Genomic DNA, 22413 nt, shown 5'->3' with positions numbered 1-22413 from the left:
GAAAAGAACAATAAAGATAGTTTATAATGATTAATACTCAGGAATGTTTACACAAGTACAGACGGAAGGAACATTTTTAACTTTATAGGCTGCCTGTACATGCTCGCACGCACACACACATGTGCACACACACACACACATACGCCCGCCCACACACACACACACACACACACACGCGCGCGCGCGCGCCCCGCCCACATACGCCCGCCCACACACACACACACACACACACACACACACACACACAGACTACTATGTTCTAACCACAAGCTCAGGCCTGTGAGTGAATGTTGTGTAGCTTCCTGTCTTCACATTCTCACATCGACCAATGAAAACGACTATATGTTACATTACAGTGTCAATACATTTACTCTTTAAGTATTTACAGTGAAAGGTTTCTCTCCCTACATCACCAACCTGACAGACTAACCACTTATTACACAATCATAAGAGGTTGAGGTGTTTGTGTGTGTGTGTGTGTGTGTGTGTGTGTGTGTGTGTGTGTGTGTGTGTGTGTGTGTGTGTGTGTGTGTGTGTGTGTGTGTGTGTGTGTGTGTGTGTGTGTGTGTGTGTGTGTGTGGGGGCAGAATTAGGACGATACCCACTCATAATCAAAATAAAAAAGAGAGCACTTAAGTTCTACAACCACCTAAAAGAAAGCGACCTAGATGCACTCCATAACAAGGCACTCAAACACAGCAAAACTCTAGAGAGATGCCCCCTCAGCCAGCTGGCCCTGGAACTCCGGGCACAAACACAAACAGAGCCACGTGATAGAAAACCCATTGGACTAAACCAAATTATAAAACAGCAAAAGGAAAACTACCTGACACACTGGAAAGAAGCAACACAAAAGCAGAGTAAACTAGAATGCTATCTGGCCCTAAACAGAGAATACGCAGTGGCAGAATACCTGAGCACCGTGACCGACCCAAAACATAGAAAAATCTTAACCAGGTACAGACTCAGTGAGCACAGTCTTGCGATCGAGAAAGGTCGTCACAGGCAGACCTGTATCCCGAGAGAAGACAGACTATGCACCCACTGCACACAAAATGAAGTGGAAACCGAGCTACACTTCCTAACCGTCTGTCACGTACACATACTTCCCACAGATTACAACCACACACGGAGATTTTGAAAACATGACCAATGACAAAAAACTCCCATATCTGCTGGGCGAAGTACAACAATGTGCAAACACAGCAGCAAGATTCGTGAGTTGCTGTGATAGTAGAAGGATATCAAACGGAACACAACCACCCTAAAGACTAATCATTGTGTATATTCCTGCACTATACCTGCACCCAGTGATCTTGGTACATAGAAATTGATCTATTGAAGATTCTGACTTTCAAATGTACATATTTTTTGTTTTGACTGTATTTCTGTATTGTTGTATTGTGCTTTCTGCTTTGGCAATGTAAACGTATGTTTTCTCATGCCAATAAAGCTCTTTGAATTGAATTGAATTGTGTGTGTGTGTGTGTGTGTGTGTGTGTGTGTGTGTGTGTGTGTGTGTGTGTGTGTGTGTGTGTCAGTATCATGTCTACCCATCAGACTGTGTACACAGGCACTAGACTTCTGATTGGCTACACAGCTACCTCCATGATGACATCATTGACGTTTCGTCTCCTCGCATTGGCTGCAGCAGCTGAGAGAGAGAGAGAGAGAGAGAGAGAGAGAGAGAGAGAGAGAGAGAGAGAGAGAGAGAGAGAGAGAGAGAGAGAGAGAGAGAGAGAGAGAGACACACACACACACACACACACAGAGAGAGAGATAGAGGGAGAGGGAGAGAGAGAATATTAGCTAATATTATATTTATCACTAATTTATTTATGAGTCAGTTTGTTCACCATCAAGTATGTTTGCACATAGGATCATTACATACACAACATTATAACAAATATACATCACACTATAGGAGCCCTATTTAGACTATCTATCACATGTCTCAGCAGGATGTAGAAAAACCTGTCCATGCATTCATGTTCAGTAGACACGGTCTGCAGAGCGGCTGGTGCTCTGCCAGGAGTAACTGATCAGATTACAACACAACAACACACCACACCACACAGTGCAGAGCCTCGGGCTCAGTTGTTGTGAAGTGCAGGAATGCAGGATCCAGGAATCACCTGCCTCCCAATGCTCCCATGCCATTGTCGGGGAGGACATTGCTTCCCATCGCCTGGGAGGCGTTTGAGGCGCTGAAGCCGTTTAGGATGATGATAATAATGATGCTAATAAGGGTAATAATAATAATAATAATAATAATAATAATAATAATAATAATAATAATAATAATAATAATAATAATAATAATAATAATATGGTTGATGCAGTCATCAACCATGACTTCTTCACTAAATAAAATAAACTTTTCACTAGAGCTTACTCAAGTGTAAATAATGCCATAATGGCAAATAAAAATGCCATTATGGTCTGGATTTATTTTTTTGTATTGCCAGGCAATACTTGCTCGAAAAGTAGTGTTGCCATGGCAATACTGTCAATAATGACTGTGGCGGCCATGCTGCTCGTCATCAAACAAACCCATTGTTTTCATTGGCTGCAGCCACACTGCAGGCATCGAGGGAACGCCTCGAAACGTGTTGACACGTATTTGAGAACACCGTTTAATGATGACTACAACCTGTTACAACAGGTTCAAGTTCAAGATGGCTTCGCTGACGGTCAGAGAGCATGTGGAACAGAGAGTGACTGAAAGGAGAGAGTAGAGCGAGCCCTGCCCTGCTCAAGGGCTCAACATTCAACCACAACAACTCTCTGAACACTGACTGTGTGACACATTCAAACACATACAGAACACATGTCACATTCACTACTAAGAGATACAGTTATTGTAGTTATATTCAAGTATTTTTTTGTTGTTAGAAATGTAAAGCTCTATTTTCAGATAGTAATCATTGCTATAGTGTTTGTTCAGTAACAGTGTTAACTAGACGCGTCGCAATTCTGGGAAACTGCATAGTGTGCTTGCGCGGACGCCGGGAGGAATACCGTCGGAGGCCGCGCGACGTGCCATTTGAATCGGGTGCCGATCGGATCCTGCCTTCGTGAATCCTGATACGTGCCGTTTTGATTTTAGGAAATAGGCCCCTCCCACTAAATAAATAGGCCCCTCCCACAAATGTAACGGGCCAATCATATTGTCACGTCACTCCTGATATCGCTTTTATTACATTTTGAGAGGATTGTTCCGCCCAAAAATCATGTTTTTGCATCAAACGGTTACGTTTTGTGCATTTGTGGCGCCCCATATGGGTCAAAGTGGAAATGCTTTTGGGAATTCGTTGAGTAAACCACACTCGACATGTGACTTAAATTTGGGATTGACCGGACGTTTCGTTCGTGATTTCTGGCATTTTTGGTAAAACAGGCCCCTCCCACTAACTTTGGAAGCCATTTACGGACGAACGGTAAAGACTATCAAAATGCCGTTTGGATATGTTTACCGCATGGGCCCAGAGATCATGTGTACCGTATCTAAAAGTGTGTTTTGCAGATTTATTTTTTAGAAAAAAATACTTGAATTTGAGTTTTTTCACTTTTCCATTCAAGTGGATGGGGAAATGTAATGCACTAATAAATCAATATCTATAAAACTATGCAACCAATCTCTTAGCAAAGTACAAGCAGTCTATTCCCGGTGAAGCCGGTCATTATGACATATGGCACGAAATTAGGAAAAATAAACTGTGGGAGAAATAGCGAATATGAAAAAAGTGTATCCAGTGGAATAATAAAGTCGTTAGAGAACAATAGTCTGGTTGCCCGTTCGGGCAACCACACTAAATAGCTCTATATTGTAATCATTGCTTTAGTGTTTGTTCAGTAACAGTGTTAAATGGCTCTATATTGTAATCATTGCTTTAGTGTTTGTTCAGTAACAGTGTTAAATAGCTCTATATTGTAATCATTGCTTTAGTGTTTGTTCAGTAACAGTGTTAAATAGCTCTATATTGTTATCATTGTTATAGTGTTTGTTCAGTAACAGTGTTAAATAGCTCTATATTGTTATCATTGTTATAGTGTTTGTTCAGTAACAGTGTTAAATAGCTCTATATTGTAATCATTGCTTTAGTGTTTGTTCAGTAACAGTGTTAAATAGCTCTATATTGTAATCATTGCTTTAGTGTTTGTTCAGTAACAGTGTTAAATAGCTCTATATTGTTATCATTGTTATAGTGTTTGTTCAGTAACAGTGTTAAATAGCTCTATATTGTTATCATTGTTATAGTGTTTGTTCAGTAACAGTGTTAAATAGCTCTATATTGTTATCATTGTTATAGTGTTTGTTCAGTAACAGTGTTAAATAGCTCTATATTGTAATCATTGCTATAGTGTTTGTTCAGTAACAGTGTTAAATAGCTCTATATTGTTATCATTGTTATAGTGTTTGTTCAGTAACAGTGTTAAATAGCTCTATATTGTTATCATTGCTATAGTGTTTGTTCAGTAACAGTGTTAAATAGCTCTATATTGTTATCATTGTTATAGTGTTTGTTCAGTAACAGTGTTAAATAGCTCTATATTGTTATCATTGTTATAGTGTTTGTTCAGTAACAGTGTTAAATAGCTCTATATTGTTATCATTGCTATAGTGTTTGTTCAGTAACAGTGTTAAATATCTCATAGTTGTCTTGATGGATGATATTGATTTTAAATGCTCAATATTCATTGCACTTAATGCTTTGAAAATGTAGGCTATATTTTGTCATAATAAAGACAAGACATTAAATCCTGAATCTGATTTGACCTATTCCATTCTGATTCAGGTACAGCAGTAGCAGCAGGCCTACAGCACTAACTTTTGGGGAGAATGTGACTCGGATATGAATGAATATGCCATTGATTTCTGTCTGGACCAGAGCTCCATTCTCAACATAAGTTAGTCTGTGTTACAATAACTAATGTGCTGTAGGCTGCACATGTAAAGAACAAAACAGACCTACAATAACAAGTATTTAACATGGCAAAAGGGATATAATTTGCACATTTTGCATGCTGTGTCTGTGTGTGCGCTATCGTGCACACACAGTGTAACCAAACAGTGGGGAGAGAGTGAAAGAAGACTCAACTATCGCCGAAAAACCGGAAGGGCTTTAGGTGTGGGCTTTAGGAGTGAAAGAAGACTCAACTATCGTCGAAAAAACGCCAAAAATTGGAAGCAGCCGCTGCTGAAGGAGTGCTCAAACGGTGAAACGCGTCGGTGAAGTGTCTATTCCCTCCCCCCACCCCCCCACCCCGCTGACAAAACGGTCCACGGGGCACCGAAACGGGTCGTATAGCACCGGGCACCACAAAGGGTTAATCCGGCCCTGTATGTGTATTGTGTATCAGTGTGATGGACACATGTTAAAGTGTTTATATAACTCACCTCTAGCTCTGGTTCTCAGTATAGAGAAGTAGAGGAAGACACATGTTAAAGTGTTTATATAACTCACCTCTAGCTCTAGCTCTGTCTCTCAGTATAGAGAAGTAGAGGAAGGTTGAAATCACATAAGGAGTGAACACCAGTAGCTTAATGATCAGTTGGTTCAGAGTGATGAGGGGGGGTTCTGCAGACTCGGGGGTTGGAGGGGGGGTATAAGATGTTGGAGGGGATGACGAAGAAGATGGACTGGGGGAGGCAGAGGATTCTGTAAACAGAACAATGGTTTTCAGTTTCCAAACACTGGTTTATCTTCTCATGGTGATAATGGTCAAATAATATCAAGACTCACTTGTCACTTCCATCCAGCTCTCTGGTGACTCTCCACGGCCAGAGATGGAACACTTGTAGAATCCTTCATCAGACTTGTTAACATGGTGGATGGTCATCTGTCCTGTAGACTCTGTTCTGAAGAGGGATCCGTTTAGATAGAAACCAGCTGGGAGGTCAGAGGATGGTTTATCAGTTGTCTGGTCTTTGGACAGGCAGCGCAGTGTGACATCACTTCCCTCTGTCACAGGAAGTACAGGACTCTCTAGGATCACATCTAGAACCAACATGTTGAGTTATGAACATCTATAGAACCAACATGTTGAGTTATGAACATCTATAGATCCAACATGTTGAGTTATGAACATCTATAGAACCAACATGTTGAGTTATGAACATCTATAGAACCAACATGTTGAGTTATGAACATCTATAGAACCAACATGTTGAGTTATGAACATCTATAGAACCAACATGTTGAGTTATGAACATCTATAGAACCAACATGTTGAGTTATGAACATCTATAGAACCAACATGTTGAGTTATGAACATCTATAGAACCAACATGTTGAGTTATGAACATCTATAGAACCAACATGTTGAGTTATGAACATCTATAGAACCAACATGTTGAGTTATGAACATTGACTCTTCCTAGGCTGGCAGAGGGAGTGTAGCGCCCAGGATTACATAGACAATTGGTACTGGGTGAAAAAAATGGGTTACAAAATTGTGTGATAAAAAAATGTAATAAAAAAAAAATAATAATAATAATACAAAAATGTTTTAAAACATTCTCATGTTATTATTAATACAAAATAATTTAAAAAATGAAATCTTGAAGGAAACGTAATTATGATGTCACTGGTAGACAGGTTTCTGAACTGTCCACAGCCCTCCTATGAGACACAGACTGAGTAGAAAAAAGTTACACAATTTTATCAGGAGCATTAGAGAGGATCTATTATATGAAAATGGGTGAAGTCGTCCTGTAAGATGAAATAAATAATAAAAATCTAACTTAAAACATTAACATTGTTTGTCGAGAGAAAAGACTTGTCAAGTTATTATACTGATAGACATACAGTAGTTACAGTGACATAATGTGACATCATACAACCTCTTCATCTGTATTAATAATGAATGTGAATGATGTCTGTCCACTACAATATAATCTGTTAATAATGACAGAATGTGATGTCTGTCTAGCCACTACAATAAGTTGATTATATGGATGTAATTATAGTGATTATACCAGAGAAGGTGATGTTGATGGACAGGCTTCGTTTTCCTGACTTGGTCTCACACCAGAACACTCCGCTGTCCCATCGATAAGGAAATGCAATGACACAGGAAGCTCCTATACAATCACAATGAGAAGAAAGAGGGGTTTCAGTTCAAAGTGTCTTTCTATCTATCTGTCCGTCCATCCATCCCTCCCTCCTTCCCTCCCTCTCTACCTTCAGTGGCTCCCCAGTCAGTGTTGCAGGCTGCATTAATCTTGCTGGTGTTTCTCTTCACAGTCCATCCCAGTGCAGACTGATCATCTTCCTCACAGCTCAGTGAGATGGACTCACGCTGGAAGTACTGACTTCTGTAAGGACTGACCCTCACTGACACTGGAGAGACAGACACATTATCTGTTACACACTGGAGGGACAGGCAGGCAGGCAGGGAGGCAGGCAGGTAGACAGATATCCAATGAGATTTGATCATGTTTTGAAGAACATATTTGTATGTATGTATATATATATATATATATATATATATATATATATATATATATATATATATACATACATACATACATACATACATACATACATACATACATACATACATACATACATACATACACACACACACACACACACACACACACACACACACACACACACACACACACACACACACACACACACACACACACACACACACACACACACACACACACACACACACACACACACACACACACACATACGAGAAACAATCATTTCAGCCACTCCTTTACATCTGTAAAACATCTCTACAATGCTAATAACTATTCAAATGGCTCTTCACTTTCTATGAATCCATAACAGTTAAATGCATTCTATTTGTTGAGGTGGATTGTGATTTAAACATCAATCCCTGATTCAATGTTTATTGTTGTGTATTAGGATCAGACAGCTTGTCTCACACTACACTACCCATAATGCAATGCACTGAAGTTGCCTCACCATCTGTTTGCGCAGGTCCACAGCGGAGGAAGAGATACACCACTAGAGAGATAGAGAGAGAGAGAGAGAGAGAGATAAAGGAACACTCCACCACTGGAAGAAGCTCATTTAAAGTTACCACTTGAAGTATGTGTGCCCAGTTATTATATATCTGATCTTATCTTTATTAGTCCAGGGTTTATTCAATTCATGTCAAATGAATCGATATGTTTAATTTCATAGTTGAGTGAATTTTAAAGAATCTTTCACTTAGTAAAGTACAGAGATCACAGTTCAATATGAAACATGCAGCACAGGTATCTGGAGCTGCATGGCTTTGAATGTGTGAATGTGTGTCATTAAAGCCTCTGTACGCTTCCTTACTTCTCAATTAGTTTCATGTTTTGGTTGTAATGTAATGTATAGCGACCCTGCTGGAATAATGACAGAGACTTGTGGGAGGGGGGGGGGGGTTTGATGGGGGGAGGAGGTGCCTAGTTCAGGTATGCAGTTTTAGGTCAGGCTGAGAAGGGGTTAACACATGATCAAAGGGGATGGGTAAAGGAGAAGCCCGGGAAGAGGAACGAGGAAGTGGCAGAGACACTATGGTGGCACAGTGTGTGGAGAGACTCAAGCTAGACAGACAGAGCAGCCTCTTTGTTGTTTTTCGGCACCCTCCCAACCCAGTTTTAGCCTGTATTGAAAGGGCAATAAAACCCGGTCCTCCGGTTAAAACGTGAATCCATGTTTCCTCCTTTTATTTAAGTTAGTGAGTTAGCTGTGAGGGACCGCAAACGCTACAGTATGTTTGGCACAACCACATTTTAGTCTGAGGTTTGGTACTATTTTAATTTATTTAGCATGAAGAATAAAGCATTCTAATGACAGCCATGCAGGCGCTCATGTCACGTACCAGTAACGATGACACTCGTATAAGGCCATTGAGAATAAAGTCTGTGTGTACGCACGCTTTGTGAATGAGGCAATCGCTGCTACAGCTGAAGTTAAAAAATATGATCTGTCCTTCTATACTGTCTGTCTACTAACTTTATTAACCCTCAATTATGTCAAGCTTTAAAACCATAGTCTGTCTTTCTTTACTGTATATTCTACTAACTTTATTTTATTTATAATATTACATCAGAAGCATTCATTTGAAATGCATCCATTTTCATCCTGAGCTTCCATTTTGCTCAGATACAAACTCTAAACTGTCCCTCTAGCACTTTAATAACCTTATTTAGTAACACAATAGGGTCCTGTCTCATTAAACATGTTGTTAATTAAAACATTAGTGCAGATGATGCATATAAGACATAAATAAAGTACTCACATGATAACATGTAGGATGATGTAAATGCCATCTTGACAAACGGACAGAAGTGAAAGTGACTGAGAGCACAGAGATGTGGTTTGACATTTAGACCCTCTGATGCTGGATGGTTGAGGGTCTATTTCCTTCTTGGTAAAACACACGCACGTGCGCACACACACACACACACACACACACACACACACACACACACACACACACACACACACACACACACACACACACACACACACACACACACACACACACACACACATTCACAGCGTAAAAGGCACAACAATACAGTTAAAATGCACACAAAACATTTTTCTTTACTCTAAAAAGATAATAAGCAATATAGTTGCAATAACAAACCTACACCCGTGACCTAACCACCTGTACAGTAGGACTATCACTATGGCCTACCCGGACTAACTGGCAAGACTAGGAACTAACTGTACTGTGTTTCAGCCCAAGGACCCCTTAGCTGAGAGAGAGATGAAGCAGGGACCCCTTAGCTGGGAGAGAGACGCTGAGAGAGAGATGAAGCAGGGACCCCTTAGCTGAGAGAAAGATGAAGCAGGGACCCCTTTACTGAGAGAGAGATGAAGCAGGGACCCTTAACTGAGAGAGAGAGATGAAGCAGGGACCCCTTAGCTGAGAGAGATATGAAGCAGGGACCCCTTAACAGAGAGAGAGATGAAGCAGGGACCCCTTAGCAGAGAGACAGATGAAGCAGGGACCCCTTAGCAGAGAGAGAGATGAAGCAGGGACCCCTTAGCAGAGAGAGATGAAGCAGGGACCCCTTAGCAGAGAGAGAGATGAAGCAGGGACCCCTTAGCAGAGAAAGAGATGAAGCAGGGACCCCTTAGCAGAGAGAGAGATGAAGCAGGGACCCCTTAGCAGAGAGAGATGAAGCAGGGACCCCTTAGCAGAGAGAGAGATGAAGCAAGGACCCCTTAGCAGAGAGAGAGATGAAGCAGGGACCCCTTATCAGAGAGAGATGAAGCAGGGACCCCTTAGCAGAGAGAGAGATGAAGCAGGGACCCCTTAGCAGAGAGAGAGATGAAGCAGGGACCCCTTAGCAGAGAGAGAGATGAAGCAGGGACCCCTTAGCAGAGAGAGATGAAGCAGGGACCCCTTAGCAGAGAGAGAGATGAAGCAGGGACCCCTTAGCTGAGAGAGAGATGAAGCAGGGACCCCTTAGCAGAGAGACAGATGAAGCAGGGACCCCTTAGCAGAGAGAGAGATGAAGCAGGGACCCCTTAGCTGAGAGAGAGATGTGATGCAGGTACCCTGCTGGGGGGTCTCAACCCACAGGTTGAGAACCACTGATCTAGAATAGGCTACAATAGAACATGGAACAGTGACCTCTACTGGCCACAGTATAATAGGTCATCACCTTGATATAAACGGTGAAACCCTTATTTGTATGAAACCGAAAGTATGAAAGTAAAGAATCCATTTTGTTTTCAGGCTTTTTAACTTGACTGTAAAAGTTGGGATGATGGCGGATCACTGGGTCTCTGTGTCTCTGTTCTCCTCAGTCTGTGTTTGTGCTTTAAACTCAACCATGTGTGTTTATTTCTACATGTTCCTGATGATGATGATGATGTGGAGCAGCTGTTACACTGTGACAGGTAACTTTAAAACTAAAACTTATACATTTTATAACTTATTATTAAAGTTGTTTACAGTGGAGTTACGGACACAGGGAAGAGAGTGGCTGGAAAAAAGAAAAAAAATGTTTTTGCTTCGTTCTCATTTTTATAAATGTCTTTTTCATTGTGTTAAGTTTAATGTGAAACGCTTTCCTCTGCCTGCTGACAGATTACAGACCCTGTGTCAGTCATAACATGAAACATGTCAGTGGTTCTCAAAGTGTGGTCCGGGGACCCGTAGCCCTGGTTCAGAGCGTTATAGTGACTTCTCTCTAACACTCTGCCACGCTGGCAGACTCATAGACCTAACTCCAACATTTGTAAAAAATAAACACAACTACTTCGCTATTCTTCAAAACAAAGGCTGTTTTGTGTTGTTGAAAGTGTATTCTCCAGGGTGGGAAGCCTCTAAGCACCACCTTCTCTGTTTAATACACTTTTTGGGCAGAATATAAAATATGTCCACCAGATAGAAATTATTGTATTTACTCTACTGCGCCCCCTACAGATCTGGTCAATATAAATTACCATTGACCAAATATGTAGGGGGCGCAGTGGAGCACATAAACAATTTCCATCTGGCGGACATGTTTTATTTTCTGATCTACAAGCTCACCACACGTTGCAATGTGACACGTTGTTAGCTTGTAGATCTGCTATTTTTAAATAGCTGAAGTTAAAGGGATACTTCACTTTCACATAAAATAAACATTTAAAAAATATATAAAAAATAAATGAAAAAAGTAATGGAAAAATCACGGCCCCCTCACGCATTAGAGTGTCCTACTAATGTGTGAGGGGGCCTTTATTTTGCCATAACTTCTTTCATTTTAAAAAAAATATTTATTTGTTATGTTTATTTTATGTGAAAGTGAAGTATCCCTTTAAGTCTGATAATGATGTACCGTGCATGTTCACAATCATGTAGGCTATACATTATTATTATTATTATTATTATTATTATTATTATTATTATTATTATTATTATTATTATTATTATTATGTACAGTGCATGTTCACATCATGTATTCAAACATTATATATTTTTTAAACATTTTGGACAAAATAGCCAATTTTATTTTTTAGAGTGGTGTCCTTTTTTTTAAAGTGCTGCTGGTAATAGTGTAGCTGTACAGACTGTGTGCGTGTGCGTGTCGTGTGAGTGTGTGTTGTCGAGGAGGCTAGGTATTTGTGTGTGTGGATCTGACCCACATCCTGTTCCCACATGATGAAGATGAGCAGGCCCGAGGTCTGTAAGACATGATTGCATCAGAACGGCCTACAAATAACAATCAATTATCAATGACTTCTTGTGTTTCTGACAACGTACTGTATGTTATGACCCGTTGCTATGGTGGTTTAGCTGCAATGGGGGACTTTTGGGGAAGCAAGGTCATATTCTATTGGGCTCTCTCCTTTTAGTTCCTCTTGGTGACCAAACTGAGCATTTTTCGGGCTATTAGACGTCTACAATACGTCTAACGTCTAGGCTCTAAAACCGGGTTATAATTGATCTATGGCTCCCTGGGTGCAGTGAAGTTACAGGGAGCGATATTGAATTTAGCTGTATTTGGCTAGAATCTAGTTAAATAAACAGAATTGATCTAGAGATCTGCAATTTTTTGATAAATGTTTGATACATCTAGAAAATAAATGGGAAAATTATGGAATAATTTTGAGAAGTTTATCAATACAAATCTTCTGTTATGGGGGTCCCTGGCACAAGATATTTTCAGATGGAGGTCCGCTTTCAAACTAATAACACATTTGCTGTTGGTGTTCATTGTGTGTATGTGCATGTACATTGTGTTGAGATGCAGGTGAATGTAAGTTTTGTCTTTGTTAATGTTGTTGGTTTTGACCTGTTAATATAGAGGTCAGTGCTGAATAGGGTTTAAGATTTTCCGGGAATTGGCTCATTTTAAATCCCGGGAATTTTCTGACTTTTCCCGGGAATTCCTAGGGTAAAAAAAAGAAGTGCCCACTAAAATGCATTTATATGTAGATACTTAAATAGCCAATTTTACATCGAGGTGCCCAGATGTCCATATTGTGCCCACCTATCCTGTATTCCTAGTAAGGCCTAACAAAATAAAACTTTGGTTTCCGGTTGGCTGTCATTTTAGGGCTGAGTAGGTAGGGAATTTATTTTATTTTATTTTTATTTTTATTTTTTTGTGGGAATGATGGGTAGCAAGGAATTTTATTTTATTTCCTCATGGGAAGGATGGGTAGGTAGTTTTTTTTTTTTTTTTTTTTTTTTTCCTATGGCAATGATCGATATTAATGCTTATTTTTTAATATATTCTATGTTTTCCTGAGTTACCAATTTCTAAATCATTAAATGGTTCATGTACACTGCACTTACAAAATAGTGTCTGAAAACAACAAACAATAAACAATTGAAAACTTTGAATAGAATGTCCACACACTGGTTGAATACTTTTGAGTTTTAATTCAACTCTAAGTAAAGTACCAAAGTAAAGTGCTGTATCACTCACATACCAAAAATATTAATACAAAACAAACATCTTCAAGTAATAAAGTGTTTTGAAGCAGATATTTTAGCTACTGGCTATCCCTGGATCAAACTGGCTAAATGTACCATAGGGCATTTGTGAGAACCTTAAAAATAAATAAATCAGGTATTCAATATTGACTTAAAACAATATCCTGTTTATCTGTTGACTGAGCATTTATGAATAGTCCATGCAAAGTTCACAGACCTTTTTAAATGACAAACATTTCAAATTAAACTTTTTTCCCCCTTTCCAATGTTCAACAATGCAATATTTGAGAGAATGTAGCTATTAAAATATATGACACTGTTCCCCAGACAACTGAATTGTAAAACACAAAGACTACAGACCAATTTTGTTTTGTCTGTCTCAATGGTGGCCAATTTAGACCTACAGTATTCCACAGCAGCCATCTTGATGTGTCAATGGGTAACATGGGTGTATTTTAAGTAAGTAATTTTAAGTCCCCATTCAAATGGGTGGGCTTATATTGACTCTTAATTACACCTGACTGTGTAAATACCCATTGATGACTGACAGGTCAAAGTTGTTTATTTTACTTTTTTGAATTGTTCAAAACCTTGAAAAGCACTATGAATTTGATGTATTATGAAATAGGTAAATAGGTCTTTATTGGCCACCATTGATACATGCATGTGTAAACAAAAGTGCTGTGGTGGAAAAAGTACTCAAATGTTTTACTTAAGTGAAAGTATGAATACTGCAATGTAGAAGTACTCTGTTACAAGTAAAAGTCCGCAATTCAAAATGTACTTGAGTAAAAGTACAAAAGTATTGGTATCAAAATGTACTTAAAGTACCAAAACTAAAGTACTAAAATGTAAAAAAATAATAAATAGCAGATCTACAAGCTCACAACGCGTCGCCATGCGACGCGTTGTGAGCTTGTAGATCGGCTATTTTCAAATAGCCTATGTATAAAATAGGGCTAAAGTGGTTAATGTATGTTTTATAATATCAAAATGTATATCTGAAAAGTAACTAGTAACTAAGGTTTTCAAATAATTGTAGTGTAGTAAAAGTACAATATTTGCCTCTGAGATACTGAAGTAAAGTACAAATACCTAATAAGTACAGTACTTGAGTAAATGTACTTAGTTACTTAAAGTGGTCTGTAGCCTTTGTGTCATGGCCCCATTCTATTTAGTGGACTATAGAGCACTTGCAAATGTAGTCCTAGACGATTTTAATAGGGGTTTCAAATTGTCTGATTTCATATGTTTCTATGCAGTAGAATAGTTACTTTCCACCACTGCCTATTTGTCGAGACTATACTAGAAGGCTTTGTCTAAACGGGGAATATTATTTACCCCATGCGCAGAGTGCTGGTGATGTTAGTGACACAAAAAAACATAGGTAACGTTTGCTAGCTTTCTCACACTACACAGTAACGTCAGCTGAACTATGGGATCCGCAGGTCGTCGTCTCTGGGACCGAGAAGCCGACTTGTCTCTCTCGTAGTAAGTTTAGTACGTCGTTAAACTCCTCCTTTTTGTTCTGAGCTTGTTTGGCGGTGGGCAAGTGCACGTTATGTTGGGCTGCAAACAATCGGTCAAATGCTGACTGAGGGGCAGATGCATGAGCATCTCAGGGCTAAATATTTAAAGTCGAACATGGCCAAAACAGACCCAGCCTGAGAGGCTAGAGGCTCGGTGGGCGTAGAGAGTATGTCGACTGAGATGTGGGTCCATGTATCCGCTCGGTCGTGTCTCCCTGCTGCAGATGAAAACTGACATCGGCACTGTTTCACCTCCTTAATTATGTCTGCAAACGTTTTAGTAGTCAAGCGAATTATTTTAGGAGGTGGTTTGCACGGGCAGACGACAGACACTGTACACAGGTCCATGGCTGGAGGAGGACATGCATGTGCTGCTGTTGTTGTTGTGCGCCCGGCTGCGCCGCCGTCTCCTCGCGATGACGCAATGACGCATGAATAGTAAAACAAAACATTTGCGCACATGATATTTTAGACGAAAGAAAACTTTAAAACTTCGCGAATGTGGTCGCACCAAATATATTTTTTGTAAGACGTTTTTGATCGACTCGGTCGGATTTTGACTACATTTTATTTAATTTATTTTCACTCCAAATGCCAATAAAATCATCTGGGTCGCGCGTATTTAATAGGGTCGGTCGCCAACCGGAAACCAACATATTATTTTGTTAGGCCTAAGCATTGACACCTATCTATGTTCGGATGTTTCAAAATCAAAGCCCTCCGAATAGGCTGACAGGAATCACACGTCTTTGTCACAACTCGTGTTTTGTCTTTTGTAGTTTTATTTTTTAACATAAATGACCACATGACCTACACAGGTCATAAACCTGGAAATACAGGAAAATAAACAGCATTACCATATACCCATAGCATATATGATTCACAAATAAGCAGCATGTAGTGGAACACAGTATGTAGTAGGCTCAACACAGTAGGACCGAAATTAGCATAAATGACTACATTACCCATGATGCATTCTGAACCATGAGCCAACGCGTCCCCAGCTACCATTAAGTTACAGTGTCCAAGTTACAATACACAATATACACCAACACAACACTCTTCAATGTACTAATTGGGTAGCATTGTTAACATTTACCACAGTATGGTTCATAAAGTTTGTTGATAAGACGTTTACACTGTTGGTTCAGTCACGACAACAACGTTAGCATTAGCCGCATGCTAACGTTTACTCGTCCGTTAGCTTAGCTACACGCTAACGGCTCATATTAAGTTGGTTTGGCTAATAATCATTAATCCCAACTAACGCCAACACAGTAATGGATGTAAACATTCACTTACATGCTTTAGACATTATTATCAGGTTGCATTATGAACCACTAGCAACAGAATACAAGTAGCAGGCCACGCTAGCAGCTAATACTGTCAACAACATACCAACTGGCTGTGTGATCATGTCGCAGGTAGATTATGAATGAACGTCTCCACCATGTAAAGACAACTAGTAGCATCTGCGCATGCGCACAAGTATACCAGTCTCACTTAGCCATAGCATTACTGTTACAATTATTTTAAAAACATAGAATGAATGTATGTACATATCAATGAAATGTAAACATATGAAATATATATAATGTAAATATATGAAATGTATTTTTACAAGTCACATTTTTAGACCCATTAATACTTTTACAATACTTTCACCAATACTTTTAACTTAGTGACCTAAAAGTCTTGACACCTCCCACTTAACCGACTGATCATTATCCAAGGAGGTTACAAATTAACACAACTGTCAGTCAGTGAGCATTTCAAACTTAAAGTCCAACCTTTGTAGGCATTTACAAAATTAAAGTGCTTTTCACGAAAGTGTCTTTTACAGTTTTAAAGCGGAACATCATGCGTGCAAAACTATCTCAGGAGGTAGGCCCCACAACCAGTCCTCCTACTGAGTGTAGGTGTGCCCTTGAACCACTCAGTTGCCTCCCAGGGTTACCCGCTAACTAAACAAAGTTCACAGAGTCACAGAGTCTTTTGGGTACCCATGGTGAGGACTTTTCTCACCTCGTGTTGATCTTCAACTGGAATCAGAACGACCAGCCGCCGCACATCTCTGCGAAGGACGATGGTCGTGGGCAGGGTAGAGTCCTTCCCCCGGGCTCTGGATACAAGAGGAGCAGGAAGGCCGATGCAGGTTGTGACGTCCGCGTCGCGGACCACTCCCTTCTCGTCTGGATACGTGATGACGATTCGGCCGAGCCGGAACTGTCCTCTCAGGGCTTTCTGGTCTGCGATCCAGACCACGTCTCCAACCTTGACACTCTGCCCCCTTAAAGCAGTGAATCGGGAGTAGGCCTGAAGAAAGCTCTCGGAAGACTGGTCGTTGACGAGGTCAGCGTGGACGGCCCTGGAAGCCATGCAGCAATACACAACTCCCCAGACCTTTTTCTTGGTTCTTTTCTTCACGGCGTCCCTCACCTCGAAGGGGCCGAAAAGGTCCAGTGTTGTATATTCAAATGGGTTTGCTCTGTTGGTACGTTCCAGAGGTAGGTTGCTCATCACTTGCCGGCATAGTCTGGCTCTTTGCTTCTTGCAAGAGATGCACTCATTGACCACCTTCTTGACAGTCCTCCGACCTTGTACCACCCAGGCCTTTCTTCTTGTGCAGCAGTGTGGACGCAACGCCTTCATGATTGGTATTTTGCATTCAGCCAGGAGTCCGCAGCTCGTCGAACCCAGGCGACAGTTCCACTTAGTTTTGACAAGCTACTGAACCGTTCGGGCTCGACAAGGCTCACGAGAGCCACGCCCCAGAGTCTCCTCTTCGGCCTTTCTGCTGTTGGACCTTGGTCTTTCGGCGGTGGCTGCAGTGTAGATTCTCTCAAGTCTGCACCGACGTCCGTGTTGCTGGGGCCTGAGAGCTTTTGTGACTGAGCCCTGGTGACCACAGCAGAGAATGACTTTCTCTGCAGCCTTTTGACGTCATCAGCGACGGTAGTCACAATTTCGCTGGCCATCTTCACAGGCCACTCAGCTTCAGGCCATCTCAGGAACTCTGGGCCTCGTTGCCACTCTGACTCATCATCGAGCTCTTCGGGAGTTGCTCCCCTTGTGAGGATGTCTGATATGTTGAGGTAGCCGTCAACCCACCTCCAGTCTTCCACTGGTCCAGCCATTTGTATCTCTCCGATGCGGTTGGCAAAGAAGGTTTGGTAGCCATAACTATCCTTCTGAATCGCTCCTAGAATTGTTTGGCTATCCACGAAGTGGACCCAGTGTGCGACTTCGATGCGGCAGTGCTTCTCAAAGTACTTCTTCAGACGGATTGCGAAGACAGCACCGCATAACTCTGCCTTAATCACGTCCCCTTTCTGGTCGAGAGGAGTAAGTTTGGCTTTTGACTCAACCAACCTTACGACGACCCCGTCTTGCGTCTCCCAACGGAGGTAGAGCACGGCGCCGTAGGAAGCCTCACTCCCATCTGAGAACGTTACTCCAACTGGGCGGCCGATGGCTCCTGGAGGTGTAAGGCTTCTCTCGAACCTGATCTGGCCGAGTCTCACATACTCCTCAAAGAGTCATATGGACGCCTCCCGGAGTTTTGGCGAGAGTGGGTCATCCCAAGTGTCTTTAGTTGGATTTCCTAGACCCGCTTCTTGGTACGACTCCCTCACAAGCATTACCCCTTTCTGCTTTACGGGCGTGGCAAGCCCAATGGGGTCGTAGAACCCGGCGACCTGGCTTAGCAGTATGCGACGGGTCAAGGGGTTTGGAGTGTTACTTCTGACTTCCTCTTCGCGAAGATCAAGTCCCGTCCTCATCTTGCCTCGCTTCTTCGAGAAATTGATGGACGTCATCACGCGAAGTTTGTCAGTCTCTGGTTCGTAGCCGACTCCCAGTGCTTTGTTTTCTTCGTCCAGCATCTGGTTGGGTAACACCAGAGTCTTGGGCGCAGAAACGGTTGTTGTACTGTTACTGGAGTCAGCCACAGTCCCAGACCTCCCACTTTGGCCTGTCAAGACCCACGGTTTAAGGGAGAAGCCTCCAGCCTTCAGGATCTTTTCGACTCCTTTGGTGATCTTCTCCAGTGTCTTGAGGTCGTCGTGAGATGTCAAGATATCATCTATGTAGCTGTCCTCTACTAGAACCCGGCGCTCTTCCACCATGGATGCAAACTGGGGCAGATTTGCCGTTTCTCTCATGGCAACCTGGGCGATACAACCTGCAGGTTTATCTCCGATGTTGACCATGACGACGACGAAGACTTCGATTTCATTCTCTGGGTTGTCTCTCCAGAGGAATCGATGGAGTTGTACTTCTTCGTCCTTTAGCCACACAGAGTTGTACATCTTCTTAACGTCGCCTAGGGCGGCGTACAATCCAGTCCTGAATCTCAGAAGGACTCCTCTGATCAGATTGAGGACGTCTGGACCCTTGTGCAGGAGATCATTCAAACTCACCCCTAGGAACTCTTGGCTACTGTTCCAAACGATTCTCACAGGGGTAGAGGATGAGTGAGGGTTTGGCACGACGAGATGACTTATGTACCACTTCGGTCCCTTCCAGCTGTCGAGTTCCTCTTTAGTGAGTTTAGCGTCAGCTCCCCTTGAGACCATATCGTGGATTTGCTCTCTGTACGCAGCCTTCCACACCGGCTCCCTCTGGAGGCGTTTCTCAGTGTTCCGGAAGAGCGCTTCCACTGCACGTCGGTTGTCTGGCAGCGTCGCGGGGTCTCCCCTCCATGGATAAGCTGCGTCCCAGTGAGGGGATTCGCTGTGTTTGTCAGCTAGCACGTAGGTGAGGCATTCTTTAATCTTTTCAAGATCTCTTTCCTCTCCTAAGGTCATCTCTTTGCCTCCAGTCGGACATCTACCGCACTTGCAGCCTCCACATTGAGGATCACAAGCCGCGCCGACGCTGTCCCACTTGAACCATTTGATGACTTCTTTGTTGGTAGCCGCAGTACTCCGAAGAATTGGTTCTCCGTCTTCCTCCTGGGCTTCGCTAGGTCTAGCCGGACCCACGAGGATCTCTCTGTACGCCTTTGAAGCTGTTCTCATTGACCGTGCGAAGTGAGTGTCAGACCTATGCACTGCCAGGTCCACTACCTCAAAGAGGTCAGGATGAGTTCCACCGACTGTCTTCCCCAGGGGTCCATCCCAGAGGACGAGGTCTCCCTCCACTTTAGTTGGCTGTGGGACCAGGCGACCTTCCCTGTGACTGATCAGCAGGTCGATCTTCTCGGGGCAGACTAAGTCCTTAGCTGCGACGTCTGGGAAGAACTTTTGCAGTTGCTGCGGCGTGACTGCCTGGTTCACCTTAGCGATGCTTTACCGGAAAACATGGGCAGGCGTGCTCGTTCTAGAGTAATTTGGGGCTTGAAGTTGTAAGCACCGGGGTACGTGCCGGAACCACTTTGCAGTGTGCTGTGGGTGCCGTGTGGTGTGCTCGCGGCATTCTGATGTGCGCCAAAGCTGCGATTGGGGGCCACGCTGGGCATGCTAGGCTGGACTCCACCTACAGGGGTTTGAGTGACTTGGGGGAAGAACGGGTCAGGGTGAACGGCAGGCATTGCTGCTAGCCCACTGGTTAGCTCTTTGTTTTGGTTTTCCTCTACCTTAACATCTGGCTTCACCTGTTCTCGCAGCTCCTCTTCGTCGTCGGACTGGTGCCAGCCTCGCCACGCCCATTTATCCCACAGTGTCTCATGTCGCTTCCTCAGCTTCCTAGTTGACTCCGTTACTTTGGGCCTAGGGATCACGTCTATCCACTCATTCACTGCTTTGTTGAGCTCGCCGACGTCTCGTTCCAGGTTTCTATTCACCAGTTCGCGTTCCCTCTTAGTCAACTGCTGATGGTCTGTTGCATCAGCCTTGTCCAATGCTGACTCAGCCTCTATGGCGAGGGTGTTAATTGCCTCTTCAGCGAACCTGGCCCAGAAGTTCTTTAGGACGATGTGTTCGGTTTCATCAAACTTACGGTCGCACTCCGACGTTTTCTCGTCTACTTGCTCCGCCTTCTTTGTGGCCTCTTCATCATCCACTTCTCGTAGGGCCATGCCATATTCAAACCCAGCATCTCTGACTCTAGTATGCTCCATTTTGAGGTTCCTCCACTCACCTCTCAGGTCGCTTTCTCCCAGCGCGTTAGCCCTGGAGATGAGATGGTTGGCTCTTTTGGTGAAAGCGGTCTGGGCTGCCGAACGCCTCTGCTTTAGCTTCTCCAGCTCCTCCTCTGTTGTTGTCATCTTGCTCTTTTGTTGCGTTGACCGAAAATATATAATTTTTAATGCCAACTGGGCTCAATAGTCCTGTTGTCAGACTCTGTCTCATTTTCTTGGCTATAATTATTTTTATCTCCGGCTAGCAGCAGTATTGATGGGCTGTTAGCTCAGTCAGATGGGTTAGAACAGTCTCTGTAATTTATTTATATTGTCATTGTCCTTTCTTCAAGGTCATCCGGCGTCCTCTTCTTCAGAAAGCCGGGCCTTGGTTTATGACTGTTCGGATGTTTCAAAATCAAAGCCCTCCGAATAGGCTGACAGGAATCACACGTCTTTGTCACAACTCGTGTTTTGTCTTTTGTAGTTTTATTTTTAACATAAATGACCACATGACCTACACAGGTCATAAACCTGGAAATACAGGAAAATAAACAGCATTACCATATACCCATAGCATATATGATTCACAAATAAGCAGCATGTAGTGGAACACAGTATGTAGTAGGCTCAACACAGTAGGACCGAAATTAGCATAAATGACTACATTACCCATGATGCATTCTGAACCATGAGCCAACGCGTCCCCAGCTACCATTAAGTTACAGTATCCAAGTTACAATACACAAAATACACCAACACAACACTCTTCAATGTACTAATTGGGTAGCATTGTTAACATTTACCACAGTTCAGTCAGACAACTCTTGGATTGGATTAGAATATATATTTATTGAGCAAGATATAGAAAGCATAAGGAAGCATAGTTTGGCGTCAGGCCTCTGAATCCATTCACTCCCTGTAAGAATAACATTTTAATAAATGTTACATGCCAAATAGCATTTACAGGGAATGAATAAAGACCCCCATGGGGATCTAGAAACAGAGCCTACAGGTGGATGCCGGGGAGGCGGGTGGGATGACTTTCATGGGCAGCAGCAGGTAAGCAGCGAGCAGCAGTAGCAGATCTCAGCAATAGCAGCAGCAGCAGCAGCAGCAGTAACGACACACGTCGGCTCAGCAAGACAGTGTGTCAGCAGCATACGTAGGCAAGCAAGGGCAGCAGATCCGGCAGGATCTCGGCAGCAGAGCAGCAGCAGCGTCGCACGTCAGAGCAGCAGAAGAGCGCAACCAGACTGAACAGGTAGGCAGAGCATTACTTATAACCCACCGACCAGGAGAAGAGTGCATGTGACTTAGTCACCTGATCGGTTAGCCCAATCCCTTGAGTTGCCTGGCCTGAACTAGCTCCGTAAACTGCGCCTCATTTCAGTCAGACAACTCTTGGATTGG

At 42.5% G+C, this 22413-nt stretch overlaps 2 protein-coding genes across 2 annotated transcripts in view; one reads left to right on the top strand and one right to left on the bottom strand.

Moving 5' to 3' along the window:
- Window positions 1-223: 223 nt before the first annotated feature.
- LOC308105608 (Fc receptor-like protein 5) lies at window positions 224-9334 on the bottom strand. The gene is made up of 7 exons (XM_080456440.1): window positions 9262-9334; window positions 7950-7991; window positions 7188-7346; window positions 6983-7087; window positions 5748-6002; window positions 5469-5663; window positions 224-1654 (listed from the first exon to the last, which is right to left on the bottom strand). Exons 1-7 carry the CDS (start codon window positions 9290-9292, stop codon window positions 1593-1595), a joined length of 849 nt encoding a protein of 282 aa, XP_080312566.1. The 5' UTR covers window positions 9293-9334; the 3' UTR covers window positions 224-1592.
- Window positions 9335-10747: 1413 nt separating this feature from the next.
- Window positions 10748-22413, top strand: part of LOC308105606 (uncharacterized protein) — a gene marked incomplete at its 5' end in the record, with an annotated part of 123482 nt that continues 111816 nt past the window's right edge. Inside the window, one exon of the mRNA XM_080456438.1 lies at window positions 10748-10880. Coding sequence (XP_080312564.1) covers window positions 10748-10880 — 133 coding nt within the window. The remainder of the gene's footprint in view (window positions 10881-22413) is intronic.

Source organism: Gymnoscopelus braueri (assembly GCF_963280865.1).
Source record: "Gymnoscopelus braueri genome assembly, chromosome: 18".
Classification (NCBI taxonomy): Eukaryota; Metazoa; Chordata; class Actinopteri; order Myctophiformes; family Myctophidae; genus Gymnoscopelus; species Gymnoscopelus braueri.
Note: the sequence above shows the minus strand (reverse complement) of the source record. Positions and strands in the feature narration are given on the sequence as shown.